The sequence below is a fragment of the Hyperoodon ampullatus genome (assembly GCF_949752795.1).
Source record: "Hyperoodon ampullatus genome assembly, chromosome: 4".
NCBI lineage: Eukaryota > Metazoa > Chordata > Mammalia > Artiodactyla > Ziphiidae > Hyperoodon > Hyperoodon ampullatus.
Genome location: NC_136917.1, coordinates 62,938,285 through 62,956,096, shown reverse-complemented (window position 1 = coordinate 62,956,096; position 17,812 = coordinate 62,938,285). Strand labels below are relative to the sequence as shown.

At 45.2% G+C, this 17,812-nt stretch overlaps 1 protein-coding gene across 1 annotated transcript in view; it reads left to right on the top strand.

The window, feature by feature from the left end:
- The first annotated feature begins 1,986 nt into the window (after nucleotides 1–1,986).
- PCBD2 (pterin-4 alpha-carbinolamine dehydratase 2) overlaps nucleotides 1,987–17,812 on the top strand; it is a 49,259-nt gene continuing 33,433 nt past the window's right edge. Inside the window, exons 1-2 of the mRNA XM_079703663.1 lie at nucleotides 1,987–2,448; nucleotides 5,282–5,413. Coding sequence (XP_079559789.1) covers nucleotides 2,365–2,448; nucleotides 5,282–5,413 — 216 coding nt within the window. The 5' untranslated portion in view covers nucleotides 1,987–2,364. The remainder of the gene's footprint in view (nucleotides 2,449–5,281; nucleotides 5,414–17,812) is intronic.

The following is a 17,812-nucleotide window of genomic DNA, read 5'->3' as shown; positions in this document are numbered from 1 at the left end:
TGCTTCTGACACTTAGCTCAGATAAGCTGCAGAGTTTCCCCTGGAGGGAAATGTGGAGCAGGGCTGCTCCCTGGAGGGGAGGTGCAAGTGTGGAGGGTCAGCCGGAAGCACTGGTGTTGAGGGACAGGGAAGCAGATGGGGGAAGGAAGTGGTCCAAGACCAGCTAAACCACCCCAAGCCAAACATGTCTGTCGAGAACACCGTGTACCAGGAACCAGTGCCTGGGGACTGCAACTCCATGGAGGATAGCAAGGATCATCACAATGCCAGCCACCAGGGATATAAGTCCAAACACTTCTGTCCATGACTTCTTGGTATCAGAGTTGCCAAGGAAAACAACATGGTCAAGCACTGATGGAAGTGTTTTTATTCACTTAGAGACAGCAAGATCAGTCACAGTAGTGTGCAGAGTGGCTCATGGGTGTCCCTCACCCCCAGCCTATGGCTAAAGAGCACCCCTCTAGTGCCATAGCATTGTGTGCCCCAAGGTCATTGACATCCATGCTTAAGCAGAACAAAGGAGCACACATTCAGTCTGAAACAGAGAAGGATACCTTCACAGGCTGATAAGCCTGGCACAGTGTGTGTGGGCTCTTTTTTGGTAAGGAAGTGTCCCAGGTCCAAGGCCTATTCTTATGTGAAAGACTGTGAGCAGGAGACTGCTTTTCTCAACGGTGTCCATTACAGACGATGTGCCCAGTAAATCTTTGCTGAGGGACTTAAATCCTGCTAAGAGACCTACATGTGAGGGCCGGGCATTCACAGCCCCTACTGGTGGACATCACTTCCCCTGGGCCCTAACTAGCACTAGCATCCTGCTGCTGCTTTCATGACTAGAGCTGACATGCCACAGTCTTGTACAGTGGTGTTAGGGAAGGAAAATGATGAAAGCAAACTACTTGAAAATGATGAGGGGTCTCCAACTTGTTACCTCACAACTACCAGTTCATTTCTCAGTTCTCACTTTAATGAGCAAGTTTCTATAGCATTTTTCATGATCCTAAAAACCCAAAGTAAATATTGGAAATACAATTTTTAATTCCAACCCTTGCCTCTGTCCACCTAAGGCATCAGGCAAAGGAAACTAGAATATCTTAGATAAATGCCTTGAGACCAGTGACATCTGATGAAGGTCTACAGCAAGATTGCTCTGCTGAGTTTTCATCCAGTGGGCAAAAGCAAAGAAGATGGGTTGGGCCATAAGTCTGAATTTTAGACTATTTTGGGTAAAAAGGCTTTACATTTTCCAAGTCCACATGAGAAATAAAACCAAATGCTAGCAACTGCTAAGTTGAACTTAAATGGACTCACTGTTTTAAAGAAATATTCGAGTGTATTGCTATGTCCTCTGCAAAACTGCTTATATTATTAATTTGCTTAAACTATTTGGTAAAAAAAAGATATAAGTGAATATACTAAACACCACTGAATTGTACACTTTAAAGGGTGAATTTTATGGTATATGAATTACACCTCAAAAAAGAAAAAAAGGCAAAAAAAGGAGGAATGATAAGAGAATAAAATAATAATACAAATATAAAAAAGAATAGTCCTTTTATCGAAAAATAAATATATTTTAAAAATTTATCTAAATCTGTCCACATGTATCTCCGAGGTGCCTAACTGTGTACCGTGCGTGTGCTACCTTCTAGAGAGCACTATGAGCTAGGTTTTCCAAACTATTTTATCTAGGCAAAGAGAGATGAGCCAGTTTGCCCAGGGCATTGGCAGCTAAGTAATAACAGAGCAGAGCTCACTTTCCAACCGGCGGCTCCCTGCCTTATAAGGCCCTGATGCGGATCACTATGGGTCACTCAACCGCGAGCAGAGGGGAGTGGTCCCCAATCACCCCCCGCCCCTCTGCAGCTCATCTGTTCCTGCCCCTGCCCGCGACGTCCTCCCGCCCGCGCGGACTGTTCGCCCCACCGCCCAGAAGGGAGCCCAGTGCGGTCAGACGGTCGGCGACAACCCGAGGCCCGGACACCGAAGAGCGAAGCGGAGGTCCATCCTCATCGCCTCGCCAGCACGCCTACCGCTCTCGCACAGGCGGGAAACCCGGCACCAGGCGGGGATGACGGGGACGGGCCGTAGAGCCGGGGTTGACAGCATCTGGGCCTGCGGAGGCCTCCCGGGGGCCTGCGGCGGCCTCCCGGGGGCCTGCGGCGCGTCCGCCTAGATGCCGGCAGCGTCGCCGGCCATTGAAGCATCTGGGGGCCTTCCGGGGCAGGTCCGCGTCTGGGCCTGCGCGGCGCGGGGCCGGGTTGTGCGGGAAGTCCTGGGCCGTGGCTGGGAGCTGCCCGCTCGGCTCCTGACTCCGGGCAGGGGCGGGCAGGCAGCGCGCCGGGCAGCCCTCGGCCAGAGATTATGGCTGCGGCGCTGGGGGCACGAGGGGCGACGCGGCGTTGGTTCGCGGCGCTGCGGGGCAGGAGCCAGAGCCTCGCGGCCATGGTAAGTGACGAGGGCTCGCGGTGCGGGAGGAGGGCGAGGCCCCGCCGTGCCGGCCGAGGGGCGGAGGGACCGGCGCAGGCCCCGAAGTGGGCCGGGTCTTCGGGCTGGGACTTTGGGTAGGCACGTTTGGGCACCTGCCCCCTGCCCGACGCGCTGGTCTGAGACAAGGGTGGCCGCAGCATCTGACAGTTTTCCCTTGGCCTAGAATTCCGTCGTAGCCTACGAAATTGCCAACCGGAAAACAAACCAGGACGACTTTCGTTAAAAAAAAAAAAAAAAAGTGAATACGAAAAGTAGTTGTGAACATATTTCACGGTTAGGGACTCTGTGATTAAGGTGGCGTTGGGTCCTCTAGATTGTGCGCTCGGTGAGAGCAGGCACCGTCTCCGTCTCGGCTCGCTTGCTGTGAACGGGGCACTGAATGTTGAATTAACTCATTTGCCTTGGTGTTAATTTTTTTGAGGAATTACCAATAAATTATTTTTTTGGTTGCACATTGATTCTTTCCTCTTCCGACGGGCGTCCCGTCCGTTTCCCCGCTTTAGAAGTTAACATATTGGGGGGTAAGTTAACTTGAGGGAAAGTTTTAACTTGCAGCACCACCTAGTGGGAAAATACTGCATTAAACTCACCATTTCATTTTCTTAGATTGTTTGCCAGAGCCCATTTGGCAGTTTGAAATTCTTTAATAGAAGAAATATAAAATAACTCGATGATGGAGAAGATGAGCACTCTGTTCTGTGGCCATTAAGGTGAGAACTTAAGATGAGTGCTTACTGTCACCTAGGCGTGTCCCAGGGCATATCTGTGTCTAGGGTGCTGGCGATCAAGTAAAATTGTGGGGTTTGGGGAGGGATGAATAAACAGCCGCTGTTGGAGTGGCTGCCACATGCCAGGCTCTCTGCTGGGTGCCTTCACACTTAAGATCTCTTTAAGCCTTAAAAAAATCTGGGCAGGTGGATATTGTAACATCCCCACTGTAGAACGCTGCTACTCAGTGAGAGGCTAAGTGATTTATTCAGCACCCACACCTGAAAGTAACAAAACTAGGCTTCGAATCAAGGTTGCTCTCCAGATCCTATGCTTTCCCCTGTCGCTCCCCACACCTCCCACAGGAAAAAAAAGAAAGTCCACCACAAAGGGTTCTGCAGAGGGTATGTCTCCAAGGGGACCATTTGTGTTATGTAGGTGAAGTGACTCCATTTCACAGTCCTGAACACGGTCCCTGTTCCTAGGCAGACATCTGTGGTGAGCACACATTGACCTCACTGGGGATGTGGATGGTGGAGAGGGCGGAGGAAAACAGCTCAGAATGTGCTCCACAGACTCCGGGTGACTGCTGCATTGCCCACAACATGGTTAATAGTTTTCTTTGCAGCTACTCAGTGATTCCAAAATAGTTTGAGTTGAGTTAAAATATTTATTTAATAAAAATTTTGGCTTGTTTCCTATAGCAGGTCTTTATGTGAAATTTTTCAGAGCTGTCATTGTAAAGCTAATCGATACATTGGTTCTTAATAGTAAATGGTTTTTGATAACAAGCCTTTAAATGTTTTTATTTAATTAAGAGGTATTCTCACTTTCTCTTTTGTTAGTTGTAGGGAAGGGTAGCTGGCCTAGCAAGGAAGAGAAACTAGAAAATTGACTCATTAACATCCTTTTGTCCTCCTTGTAGAATAAGTTGTCTTTAGGGTTACTTACTTTGCCTTCTTAATTACATTGATGTCAATGATAAAGGGTTGTAGGATTTCTGAAGTGGGAATGTGTTGAAGTTTCATGGCAGAGGATACAGCTCAGCCCCCGGTTGCCCTTTGATAAGGAGCCCTCACATTAGTCCAGTCTTTCTGGGTGCCAGTCCCTCCCTCATCTGAGACGATAGTAACCCTGCATATAGGGAAGACAGGAGGTACTGGTGGGCACGTACGCCAGAGCGAGAGCATAGCTCTTCTGACTTCTCCTAGAGTCTCCTTATCTTCTGTCTGACATGCTGCTTAGAGTTCTTACAGTTAAAAAACAAATAGCATGGAAAGTGTGGGCCTGTTAACCAATAGAATTCGGATTTGGGAATGTCTTCACCAGGATGAGTAGGAACAAGGTGGACAGTTGCGCACAAGTGCTTCTGACTGGGCAGCGCTCTGGCCAGACAGTTGAGGGAGTTTGTCTTACTGGTGTTTCTGAGAAAACTCATTCTGCTACAGCAGGGGCTTTTTACCTGTAGTCCAGAGGGTCTGTGGACACCCAGAAGTTATTATACAAAATCCCCTGTAAATGTGCATTTGTTTTTTCCTCTTTGAGGATTGGTTTTCATTACAATTGAAAGAGGATGGTGAACCCGGATAGTTGAGACTCATGTGAGTAAGGACTGAAGGCTACTAAGGTGCTGTGGGACCATCCAAAGAGCAGTAGACCAGGAGTTTAGAGCCCTGGGTTCCAATCCTGGTTCTGCTGATGGACTTGCAGGGTTTCCTTGGGTGTGTGTGTTTGCCGCCGTTTCCCAAGTCCTGGAGTGCTGGCCATTGGTGATGATCTTTGGTAAGATGGACAAATGGTTGATCTCAGCTGTGTCTGTAATAAACCAGAGAAGCTGAATTGTAAAGTTTGAGGCATATGTAAGGGGTGATAAACCCACATACAATGGAGACAGCTTATTCTGTACAGAGCTAGCCTTGTTTTTTGACAATTTTGTATTTTGAGAACAAAGTAATCAAAGATGGTTAGAAGTTGTTGCCCTTAAGATTTTTTCCCACCTCTCTACATAAGGTAAGGAGCAGTAAATTTATTTGAATTTAACCAAACCTCTACATTTCAGGTATTAAATGTGTTCTTTTCATAGTCAGCAGATGCTCACTGGTTGACAGCAGAGGAGAGGAACCAAGTTATACTTGACCTTAAAGCAGCAGGATGGTCGGAATTAAGTGAGAGAGATGCCATCTACAAAGAGTTCTCTTTCAAAAATTTTAATCAGGTAATTATTACATATTCCTGCTTGTGCCATGGTCTATTTTTATCACCTTAGGCTGTAACTCTTTCTAATACTACTGGTTGTCTGGTGCCCTGTGGATCCAAGATCCAAATCCTTTCTTCCTTAAGAATTCAGTGATAGTTACTCCTTCCTTGTTGACAGTTGCTACCACCCAACTGGGTGATTCTCAGCTCTAGGGGAAGAGGGTGATTTGTGTGATTTGGAAAATCAGATTCTGAAACCACTATTGCTCTGATTTGGTGTTGGTTAGGATATTTAATTTCCTTTCAAATTTTGAATAACATTAACAGAGAGTGTGAGCTTTTTATACTGATCAGAAGGGGACATGAGTAAAAATGGTTGAGAAACATACACCTGCTTGACTGATTTCCCCTACTTTTCTTGGATGGTTGTCAAGTTTTCTTTCTCCTTATAGTTGCATTTCTGTCTCTAAATCATCTCCCAAGCTGCACCCTCTTCTCAGATTGGCTCATTTTCTCCAAGCCCAATAGCCAGCCCTTGAAGCTTTTCTTTCTTTCTTTTTAATAAATTTATTTATTTATTTATTTATTTATGGCTGCTTTGGGTCTTAGTTGCTGCATGTGGGCTTTCTCTAGTTGTGGTGAGTGGGAGCTACTCTTCGTTGCGGTGCGCGGGCTTCTCATTGCATGGCTTCTCTTGTTGCGGAGCATGGGCTCTAGGCGCGTGGGCTTCAGTAGTTGTGGCTCACAGGCTCTAGAGCGCAGGCTCAGTAGTTGTGGTGCACGGGCTTAGTTACTCCACGGCCTATAGGATCTTTCTGGACCAGGGCTCGAACCTATGTCCCCTGCATTGGCAGGCGGATTCTTAACCACTGCGCCACCAGGGAAGTCCTGAAGCTTTTCTTAAAAGCTGGTCCCTGCCTTGGAGATTCAGCCTTAACAGGGGAACTGTTCCATTAGGGCCCCACCCTGTTTAGAGAGTCATCTCCCATCAGTTCTTACTCCATTGCATTTATATAAGGTCAGTGCTTTAGGCTATTTCATGTTTGTTCAGTTAGTTTGATAATCCTCTGGACAGATTTATTGTTTTTATTTATATTAGGTGTCAGCATCTAGAAGGCAGAGATCCTGTTGGCTTAAATAATTGTCTATTGTACATAACACAGTTCTGGGTACAAACAAGCATTTGATAAATGCAGACATTGATTACAGTGTTTGCTTGTTTCTGGAAGGGTGTCTGAGGACCAGATTTCCACCAAAGGAACCTTGACATGTTTTCCTAGTAAATGCCGTTGGCTCCACTGTGCTGCATGCCCTATTCTGGTCTCCATCCATCTGGCTACCAGCCTTCTGCTGTGTCTCCAACTCCTGAGGAAACCTGGACTAAGCCGACTCCTTGTCCCTGCTGCCCCACATGCTCAATGGCTCTTGTCAGGGGCTTAGCACTCTGTGGCTGGTGGCAGGGAATCCCATTGGTACAGTAAGCTTGTGCGTAAGCTCTAGGTAGCATTTTCCAAGCTTATTAAAATTCTTACATGTGTACAGCCTGACTTCTTTAAGCCTGGGCTAATTTATTGGGCTTGAACATGTGGCTTAAAGTACTTGAGTAGTGTTGCCTCAGACTCTGCCCATGAGTCAGTCATCCAGCCCCACTCTAACCGTGTGCTCAGGGTACTTTCGGAAATGGTAGGGGGAAGGGAAGCTGTGCAGGGTATCCTTGATTAATTGTAACGTTATTCACCAGGACATTTAATTTTCTTGGCTTTCCCCCCCACCACCCCCTTCACTCACCTTTTAGGAGGAAGAGGCAGATGACAAGAAAGTCAGCTGATGTCAGGGAATGTGTGCAGAGAACCAGCACTGATATTATATCCTGGGGTTGGTTTTCTAGCCAGGCTCCTATGACTTCTGCATGTAATGGCCTGTAGTGGCAACTGATGTCATGACAAGTGTCAGTGCCCACCAGCCAAAGACCACCAGGAACATACCAATAGCTGAACGAGTTAGGCTTATTGCTTGTTGCGGTGAGGAAGAGTGCACGCCATAGGGAACTGTGGGGCATCTCAGGAAGACGGTGTTGGAAAGACTTACTACCGGATTTGGGCTGGTGTTGGTGATCTTTAAGGATCAGAGCTTTGCTCTGGGTTGGATGCTGTCTGCAAATGGGCTCTTCTATGATTCACTATTTTAATAAATCTTACCTGGAGGGAGAATGGACTGAAGTGGGGCCAAAGCTGAAACTGGTAAAGAAGCAGCAGTCACTTATTAGCCAGGAGAGGCGGGTGCTTGGTGTTTTGTGATTTGGACAATGTTCACGTTTTGTTTGTGTTGAGATAACATTGCAGAGTGATATCTGTGATACTCCGCATTACATTATTGTCACGATTACAATAATCATTACAAGAGTGGTTTTATTTTTGTCCTAATCCTTCATGGTCACAGAGTGGCCTTGTCTGATGTTGCTGTCGCTGTTCAGCACCAAGGCCTAGGTTTGGGTACCCGGCTGGCTCCTAGCAACTTGGAGGCCTAGGTGGTAGTCCAAGCCAGCTCCCAGGTGTCAGGGCTACTTTTCCCTTTTTTGCAACTAATGTTTAGAGTGATGACCCTCTGGCACTGATGGATCCTCACTTATCTTTCATTTATTTTTCAATACAGAAAAGGTATTTTTTTAAAATTATAAAACAATGATATAAAACATTAAAATAGGATGGTGTAAATAAAAATTTTCCCATTGCAACTACTTCCATCTTTTTACCTATTCTTTTACCTAGTCTTTCTCCATATATATAGTTTATTCACAATGTGGCAATTGTACAAGCAGTTAAATTTTTTTAAAGTAGTTTAATTTTTATTGTAAAAGTAATATTCATTAACAGATATTTATTAAGCACCTTCTCTGTGCCAGGCACTATTCTAAGCTCATGTAGCTCCCTTTCTAGCAGAGAAGATAGACAATAAACAAATGAGCAAATAATATAATTTCACGTAGTGATTAAGTCATGAGGGAGAATAAGGTAGGATATTGGCATGGGGAGTGACGGAGGGGTGAGCACACTATTTAAGATGGAGGGGGCTGGAAAGGCCTCTCTGGGGAAGGGACATCTGAGGCCTGAGTAATGTGAGGGAGCTGAGCATGTGAAGACCGAAGGAAGAGCATTTCTGGTGGAGAGACAGCAAGTACCAAATTCCTGGAGCAGGAGTGATCTTGGTGTGATTGAGGAAGAGCCAGGGGGCCAGTGTCTGGAGCGGACAGAAAGGAGAAGAGGCCGAAGAGAGGGAGGGGCCAGAGCACTGGAGCCTTGTTGCCGTGCAAGGAGCTTGGATTTTATTCTGTGAAGGAAAGCTCTTGGAGGATTTCAGGCAGAGAAGTGCCATTATTCAGTTTATGTTCTAAAAAGATCACCCTGGCTGTTCTGCTGTGAACAGATGGTAGAAGGGCAAGAGTGGCAGCAGGCAGAATGTATAAGTTGCCATGTGACAGGCTAGGCAAGAGATGGTGAGAGACGATGGAGGAAGCAGTGGAATGTGGAGAGAAACGCAGGATTTCTCATTTATTTTATAGATGGAACAGTCCAGACTTGCTGTTAGATTGGATGTGGGGGAAGGAGAGGGTCAAGGATGATCCCAAGGTTTTGGTTCAAGCTGTAGGGTAAAGGGTGGTGCCACTGGTACCATTTACTTGGCTGGGGAAAGTGGAGTGGAGAGCAGGGTAGGGAATTAAGAATTCCGTTTTGGACGTGTCAGGTTTGAGATACTTACTAGTCACCCAAGTGGCAATATTGGATCAGCAGTTGGTGATATGAGGTCAGAGTTCAGGCTGGGGATAACAGTTTGAGAGCTGTCAGAGGGGATCATTGTCCTGGATCGGCAAAAGTGGGCAGGTGGAGTTGCAGGCATGGTACCTCCATTGTGATAGGAAAGAGGGCTGAGTGTATGTGTACAGATGCAGGTAGGTTGCCACGTTTGTCTTGGGAAGAAGAGGTAGTTTTCTCTTCTGATGGCTTCTATTTTTTTAGTGAAGTCATCAGTTGAGAATGAGTCGGGGTGGGAGGGAGGAGTGTTGGAGATCTGGAAAAATAGGAAAAGGCATGAAATAGTCCTCTTAGAGACTAAGACAGTGAAGGAACTGTGAAATGTGGTCGGTTGCTGGGCAGTTCTCAGTGTCACTGGAGATTTATGGGCGAACATTTAAGGTGAAGATCTTGTGTGTTTTGTCCAGCCGTGTTCAGCTGCTTGGGCACAGGCTTGGAGTAGGTGCAGGGCTGGGCTTAACAAGGGCTGAACTTTTTTTTTTTTTTAATTTATTTTATTGAAGTATAGTTGATTTACAGTGTTGTGTTAATTTCTCCTGTATGGTGATTCAGCTATATACATGCATGCACGTGCACACACACATATTCTTTTTCATATCCTTTTCTATTATGGTTTATCACAGGATATCCCTGTGCTGTACAGTAGGACCTTGTTGTTTATCCACTCTCTATATAATAGTTTGCGTCTACTAAACACAAACTCCCAGTCTATCCCTCCCCCACCCCCTTCTTCCTTGCCAACCAGAAGTCTGTCCTCTATGTCTGTGAGTCTGTTTCTGTTTCCTGGATAGGTTCATTTATGTTGTATTTTAGATTCCACATATAAGTGATAGCATATGATATTTGTCTTTCTCTTTCTGACTTACTTCACTTAGTATAATAATCTCTAGGTCCATCCATGTTGTTGCAAATGTATAATAATCTCTAGGTCCATCCATGTTGTTGCAAATGGCATTATTTCATTCTTTTTTATGGCTGAGTAATATTCCATTGTAGATATGTACCACATCTTCTTTATCCATTCATCTGTCAGTGGACATTTACGTTGTTTCCATGCCTTGGCTATTGTAAATAGTGCTGCAGTGAACATCGGGGGATGCATGTATCTTTTTGAATTATAGTTTTGTCCTGATACATGCTCAGGAGTGGGATTGCTGGATCATATGGCAACTCTATTTTTAGTTTTTTTGAGGAACCTCCAAACTGTTTTCCATAGTGGCTGCACCAATTTACATTCCCACTAACAGTGTAGGAAGGTTTCGTTTTCTCCACACCCTCTCCAGCATTTGTTATTTGTAGGCTTTTTCATGGTGGCCATTCTTACTGGTGTGAGGTGGTACCTCACTGTAGTTTTGATTTGCATTTCTCTAATAATTAGTGATGTTGAGCATCTTTTCATGTGCCTGTTGGCCATCTGTATGTCTACTTTGGAGAAATGTCTATTTAGGTCTTCAGCCCAATTTTTGAATGGGTTGTCTGTTTTTTTTGTTATTGAGTTGTATGAACTGTTAACAAGGGCTGAACTTTTGCCAGATGAGTGCAGTGGAGGAACAGGGGGCAAGGAAACTAAGGATGTGTGCAAGGGAGGGTCAAAACATTGGACTTTGGAGTCTAAGCTCGTGAGGAGGGAAGTGCAGTTGTGATGTGGGAGATGGAAAGTGAAGAGGTCAGAGTGTCAAGTAATATAACCTTTTTGGAGAGCAATTGGGTGATGTCTATCGACTTTTAAAATACCCATTGTCCAACAATACCCATTGTACGAATCTAGAAATTTATCTTCTAGGTACAGTCCCCCGTGTATGCCAGATGGCTGTGAGAGGATGTCCAGTCTAGCCTGTGGACCTGTCACTTTTTATTGTGAGCAGGCATTTCCACATGCGTCTGTATGCCTTGCTAAGACTATGTCTCCCTCACTGCAGCCCCGCCCTTAGCAGGAGTTAGGGGAGGCCCACTGTGCTGCATGTGACAGCACCTCTCCTGGCCTCAGCTTTACACGCTGGAGGGAGCCGTGGTCAGAGCTGATGACCCCCATCTCCCCTAAGAGACTTCACACTGGGTATTAGCATGTATTTTTTTTTTAGTCTTTGCTGAATATATAGGTAAAAAATGTTCTGTCTTTTTGCTCAATAGGGTATGAACATTTTCCAGTTCTTTACATAGCCTTGTCTTTTTTTTTTTTTTTTTTTTTTTTGCAGTACGCGGGCCTCTCACTGTTGTGGCCTCTCCCATTGCGGAGCACAGGGTTCGGATGCGCAGGCTCAGTGGCCATGGCTCACGGGCCCAGCCGCTCCACGGCATGTGGGATCTTCCCGGACCGGGGCACGAACCCGTGTCCCCTGCATCGGCAGGCGGACTCTCAACCACTGCGCCACCAGGGAAGCCCCATAGTCCTGTCTTTTTACTTACAGTAAATCTCCAGGAGTAAGATTACACTTGTTGGGTGTTACTTTTTTTTTTTTTGGCCGTGCCTCGCAGCGTGTGGGATGTTAGTTCCCCCACCAGGGATGGAACCCGCGCCCCCTGCAGTGGAAGCACGGAATCTCAAGCACTGGACCACCAGGGAAGTCCCGGGTGTTACAGTTTTTAAGTGGTTTGCTTATGTAGCATGTGTGAAATGGTATTATAAGTTTGCTTTAGAATCCATTTCTTTTATTACTATAGAAATTGAACCATACATTTTAGAAACCTTTTCATTGACCCTGGATGGAAAAGCTACTTCTCAAAGCTTTGGGTTATTCTAGGTTTTACCATAAGAAGTAGCTAGTAAAATATATTTGGACTTTTTTCCTCTTAGAGGTTTTATTCCAAGATATGGTTAGTTCCAAAGAGGCCACATGCATTTGATAGCTCAGATCGGCGCAAATACTTAGCGAATATAAATGTGAAAATTCCCGAGGGATCCTAATGGCATAGGTGGATGAAGTGGCCGTGGGTTTTGGTCGCTGTTAGCCCACTGTCTTTCCTTGGTGGCGGTGCAAAGGTAATGATGAGACTCCATGGGTATTCCGAGCATGGCAGTGCCAGGGCCGAGGCAGGAAGTTTCGACACTTGGAGTACTTGGACTTAGGGTGGGGTTGGCATTTGTTAAGGAGTTTTGCTTTTTTTCTGTTCATGTAGACATAAGGAGGGAGAGGTCTCTGAGTGACATGTAAACGTATTCTTAGGTGTTTGGCAACTGCAGGGTGATAGTGTTGAAAGAACAAAATGTCAGTTAGAAATGTGGGTGTGAGCCTTCCATAAAGATACATTTTGTTAGGCATTGTCATGTGGGGACATGTGGGAAGCTTACAAAATCAGAGGAAATGGGTTTCCATGGTGGCACAGTGGTTAAGAATCTGCCTGCCAATGCAGGGGACACGGGTTCGATCCCTGGTCTGGGAAGATCCCACATGCTGCAGAGCAGCTAAGCCCGTGTGCCACAACTACTGAGCCTGTGCTCTAGAGCCCGTGAGCCACAACTACTGAAGCCCGTGAGCCACAACTACTGAGCCTGCGAGCCACAACTACTGAAGCCCACGCGCCTAAAGCCCGTGCTCCGCAACAAGAGAAGCCACCGCAATGAGAAGCCCGCTCACTGCAATAGAGTAGCCCCCGCTCGCCGCAACTAGAGAAAGCCTGCGCACGGCAACGAAGACCCAACGCAGCCAAAAATTTAAGAAAAAAAAAATCAGAGGAAATTTTATGCTTTGGAAGCAGGTTTAGAAGATGAGGCTTTGAACCCAGGCAACAGCTACTCCAGATGCCAGCAGGTGGAGCCCTCCAGGGCAGGAGTCCAGGTGGGCCAGGCGGCATCACAGCCCCCTGGGAAGGCTGTCCCCAGTCTCTCCTTCTTGGATACTGGACCACCCCTGTTCAGCGCAGAAACAAACTTAGTATCAGGAATAGGTAAGAGTGGGGGTGGGTCAGCTGACCTAGTTTGGTACCTTTTGGGTGAATGAAGAGTTCTGGCTGGAGGAGATAAGGATTTTCCACTTGGTAATGGAGAGCAGGTTTGATTCATGAGAGAGGGACTGAGCTTTGTGAAAAAGAACTGTAATTCTCTGCATTCCAGGAGGAGCTCCTGTACCTTGTCTGTGCTTTATTAGGTGGGCCTGCCTGCAGGGTATTCAATTTTGTTAGATGGCATCTTATGAACTGGCTGATATTCAGCCAGATTTGACCTACAAAAATGGCTCTTTTACATGGTTCAGTCTAATAGCTTGTCCAAGTTGAGTATCTCTCACAGGGCAGTGTCCAAGCTCTATTTGTGCTTTGTCTTGTTCATCACATTTTGGTAAATGTAACTGCTGCTGTTAAAAGATTTCTGGCACTGGAGTAGGGAGGGGGCTCCTGAATGGCCTCGGCGGTGGTGGCGTTGGTGGAGGAGTGGGGTTCTGTGCGTCTAGCAGCAGTAACACCCACCATATGTGAGTTTGGGGTTTGTAAAATGGTTTCTATTCGTGTCCTGGAGCTCCTGCTGTAGAGCAGTTGAAAGTTACTGTTGCTGACTTACTTTGTAAAGATGTTTTATTGAGGAATTTGATAATAGGCTTATGGTTAACATTCTGAAACACTTAGTGAAGTCAAAGGCTTGTTGATACCAGAAGACAGACAACTGTTAATGAAAATCTTAACGATCCTGGCAGGACATGGGTGGAGGTCTCAGGCACTCTCCTTGTGAACGAATTAGTTCAGTTTTTATTGTTCATTAAGTTATGAGTCAGTAATTCAGTAATATAAATGTCACATCTGAGTACTCTTGAAAGTGGATATTCACTGCCTGGTGAGGGTAAAGAAACACTCTCAGTGAGGATGTTCTTAAGGCTTCGGCATCATATAGGTTAGAAAGTGTCATTTTGCTTTTAAAGTTTAGGCTATTATCTGTGTGTCTGGGAGCCAGAGAAAGTGAAAACTTGTCTGATTATCACACCAGTTGCTTGCTCTTAACTTGTGTCCACTGATGGGCATTTTTAGCCAACTAGAAACCTGAGAAAGTGTTCACAGTTGTCATTGGAGTAGAGAGTAGAGGCGCTAACTTTTAGTAAACTTTACCTAAAATTTGGGAAGCTAGTAAGAATACCTGCGTGGTGTATTCATGTTGGTTTTCACTTTGAAGTTATTCCTGGAGTCCCGGGGAGTCCCGGGCAGGACCTGCTGATGTTGTCAGGTGGTGGCTGGGACGTTGGTTTGGTGTCCATCAGGGTAGGGAAATTAGAGCCTAAAATGTTATCATTTGGAGTCTTGCTTCTGCTGTTTATGTCATAGAAGAGGTTTAGAGCTGATGTATATTTGTAAAAACACATGTGATAGACAGACGAGGGGAAATGTAAAACAGGTGTAAAAAATGCAAATATGACACCACATTGCAATGTGAAAATGTTGTGGTCATTACACCGCCCTTTAATAAAAATGGACTTTTAACTGCATCATTTTTTCTTAGTAGTATAGTAAACCTTCTGTTTACACAACTTCGCCTGAGTATTTTGTAAAAGTCAAACGGCCAAGAAATATAATTTCCTCAAAAGTCTTTGTCTTGCCCTTTTACAGATGGCGTAAAATCAGGTGTGTAAAAAATAAAAAGCAGTTTGAGCTGACGTGAAAGGTATTTCAGATTTATGCTTTGCAGATGATATTGGTATGATTAATGCATTCATTACTTTTTTTTATTGCTTTTCACAGATAATGTACATGATGCATGGAAAATGTTGTGGGTTTAAATCTTTGCCAGGTTTAGACTGTGACTATCAACAGATGTTATCATATAAGTACTATAATTATTATAAAATAAAAAATTTGTCATGAAATGCATTGACATAAATTTCATTTATGTAAATTGCTTTCATTAGTATAAAACCTTAGTGTAGCTGTTAGGGTTTGTGAAGCACTTTAGATGAGATTAACTTGGTATAATGTGGTCACAAATGGGCTGCTTTAAATTTAACTGACAAGAAAATAACACTCAAAAGTTAGGAAATTACTGAGGCATTTGTTTTCAGCCTGTGTTGCTGGTACCGCTTAAATAGGCTGAATATGAATTAATAACAATGGACTGCTGGCTCGATAATTACGGAAAATAATTTAAAGGAGACCTTAAGTAATCACTTAAAAGTATTTTGGTCTTGTTTTCTGTTCTGTTTCTGTTTTTCTTTGGTATGCCACTCCATTGTTTCATACAGCCATTATCAATAGTGTTTAGGTTTGCACAGCAAGAGTTTTGTCAACAGAGTTTTGGTGCATTAGGGCCATGACATAGAAACTTGCATTCAGCTGTTTTGAAATACGGACCTTGGGTGCCTGATGAAGAGGCTTTATCAACTCTTTATCAGCTCTTCCGAGCAGTAACTACAACGCTGCACTCACGTTTCTGTGGCCAGGTGGTGACCAGTGGCTTTCTCACCTCAGGAGGCACGTGGCCTACCAGAGCTCACCCTGGCTCTGAGCTCTCTGTGTGTTGCTCTTTTTTCTACATCCTTTTAAACAAAACAAAGCAATGCATCCTATTCCCTGTTTTGCAGATAATTTACCATCATATTGCCCTTCTGATCCAGGCTGGAATGGGCCATTCTAACTAATTCACTAAAATTAGTCCTCTGAATTTTACAGAAGGTCACTGAACCAGACTGTGATCATGGACTTGCTGTGGTCACACGGGGTCATGTCACAGTTAGTAGGCGCCAGACTCATCTCTGGTTCCCACAGCAACATTTTTAGATCCTACTGTGATATAGAAAGGTGTTTTGTGTTTATTTTTTGATTTCTTCTGGGAGATATCTTGTTTTCCAAGGACTGCTTGTTGGATTACTTTTCTGCCTTTGATGGGTTTGACAATACTTCCCTGAGAAAGGGGCTGTTCACCAGCTAGGACAAACAAAGCTGTGCTTGTGTGGGAGCAACCCAGGTATCACTGTTGAGCAATCAGACATCATTTAATTGTATCGTTAAAATCAGTCTTATCAAAACAGCAAACGCCACTAATGAATCAGTTTGCTCCTGTGCTCTCAGCCAGTAAGGCAGGATTGTGGCCTTCTACCATATCATTCATCAAACTGACTTCAAATGCCCTGTCCTCGCCACTGCAGCACTGGCCATGGACATGCACCAGGTGCCTGGAGCAGACCCAGTTGGGGCTGGGAGCCACATGGTCTCCCCACTGAGAGCCAGAGGGCCTGGCTCTGTCAGGATCAGAGAGCGTAGCGAGGTCCTTGAGCCAGCAACCACTGAGGGGCTGGCACTGCTCCGGGCCCAAGGCGTGGAAGGAGGAAGATGCAAAAGAAGCAACTGATTCCATTCCCGCCCAGAAGAATTCCCAGTTTTGTTGGGGAGGTGGAACATCTGCCTTGTATAAGATATTGATAGTTGATTTTTTAAAACATATATATATTTATTTATTTATTTCGGTTGTGCCGGGTCTTAGTTGCGGCATGCAAGATCTTTACTTGTGGCACGCGGACTTCTTAGTTGTGGCATGCATGCGGGATCTAGTTCCCTGACCAGGGATCAAACCCGGGCCCCCTGAATTGGGAGCACGGAGTCTTACCCACTGGACCACCAGGGAAGTCCTGATAGTTGATTTTTAAAATTGTCATGCTAACTGGGCACTAAAATCTGAAATACTAAGAAGCTGAAAGGTGTAATCCAGGAAGTCTGCCTGGAGAGGGGGAGTTTTGATAGGTCTGATAGGTTTTTTTGAAGGAAGGAGCTATGGGGGAGGGGTCAGCAGGTGGCACAGGTCAGGGACAGGGAGAAAGAGGGCACATCTTATTTGTAATGTGTGGGGGAAGTGAGGGCCCTAAGATTGGTTCAGTGAGCTGGGCTAAAGATCGGCATGGAGGGTCCTTGTGGTGCTCTCTCCCTTGTTCAGCGTTGCCTCAGGTTTAAGGTATGTGAAGGCAAACTCTTATTGTCTTTCTGTCTTTCCTACAAGAAAGTTTCCTAAAAGAAACTTGTTTGTTTGTCTCAGGACCACCATTCCCTCAAGCACCCAGACATGAAACTGAAGAATTATCATGGTGATCAGTCACCAGGAACTGGTCAGTGACTGTGCTTAGTCTGGGTGCACCTCTCCTCCCCCTAGCGCTCCGGTAGGAGCTTCCTCATGGCTTTTTACCTCTAGGCCCTCTCTGCCTTCATTGGCCTGCATACTGTTTTATTGTGACCAAGCTGGTATCTGCTCAGAAAATCCCAGTTCCTTTCTGTTACATCTTACAAGACATCATCTTCTCAGAGGTTTTCAAAGCTGCCCACAGTCTCTAACCTTACCTCTCATTACTTCTCTGTAAGAGGCCTCTTTAGTCTGTTAGAGATTAGAGCTGTAAGGTACCTGAGAGGTCACCTGGTCATCCCTTTCACTGAAGAAGTGGGGAAGCCAAGGACAGGGGGGCAAGAAACATTAATGGCCATACTGGAACTGGAGCTAACGCTTATAGTATAGTAGGGGAGGGAGAGCATAAACAAAGAAAATAATGCATATATAATTGCCAGTTATGGTAAGTGCCATGAAGAAACATCCTAATAGCTAATGCTTAGTGAACACTCCAGCTTTGGGCCAGGCACTATGTTGTAAGGACTTTACATGTATTTATTCATTTAATCCTCACAAAACCCTGTCTTCAAGAGAATATTTACCTCAT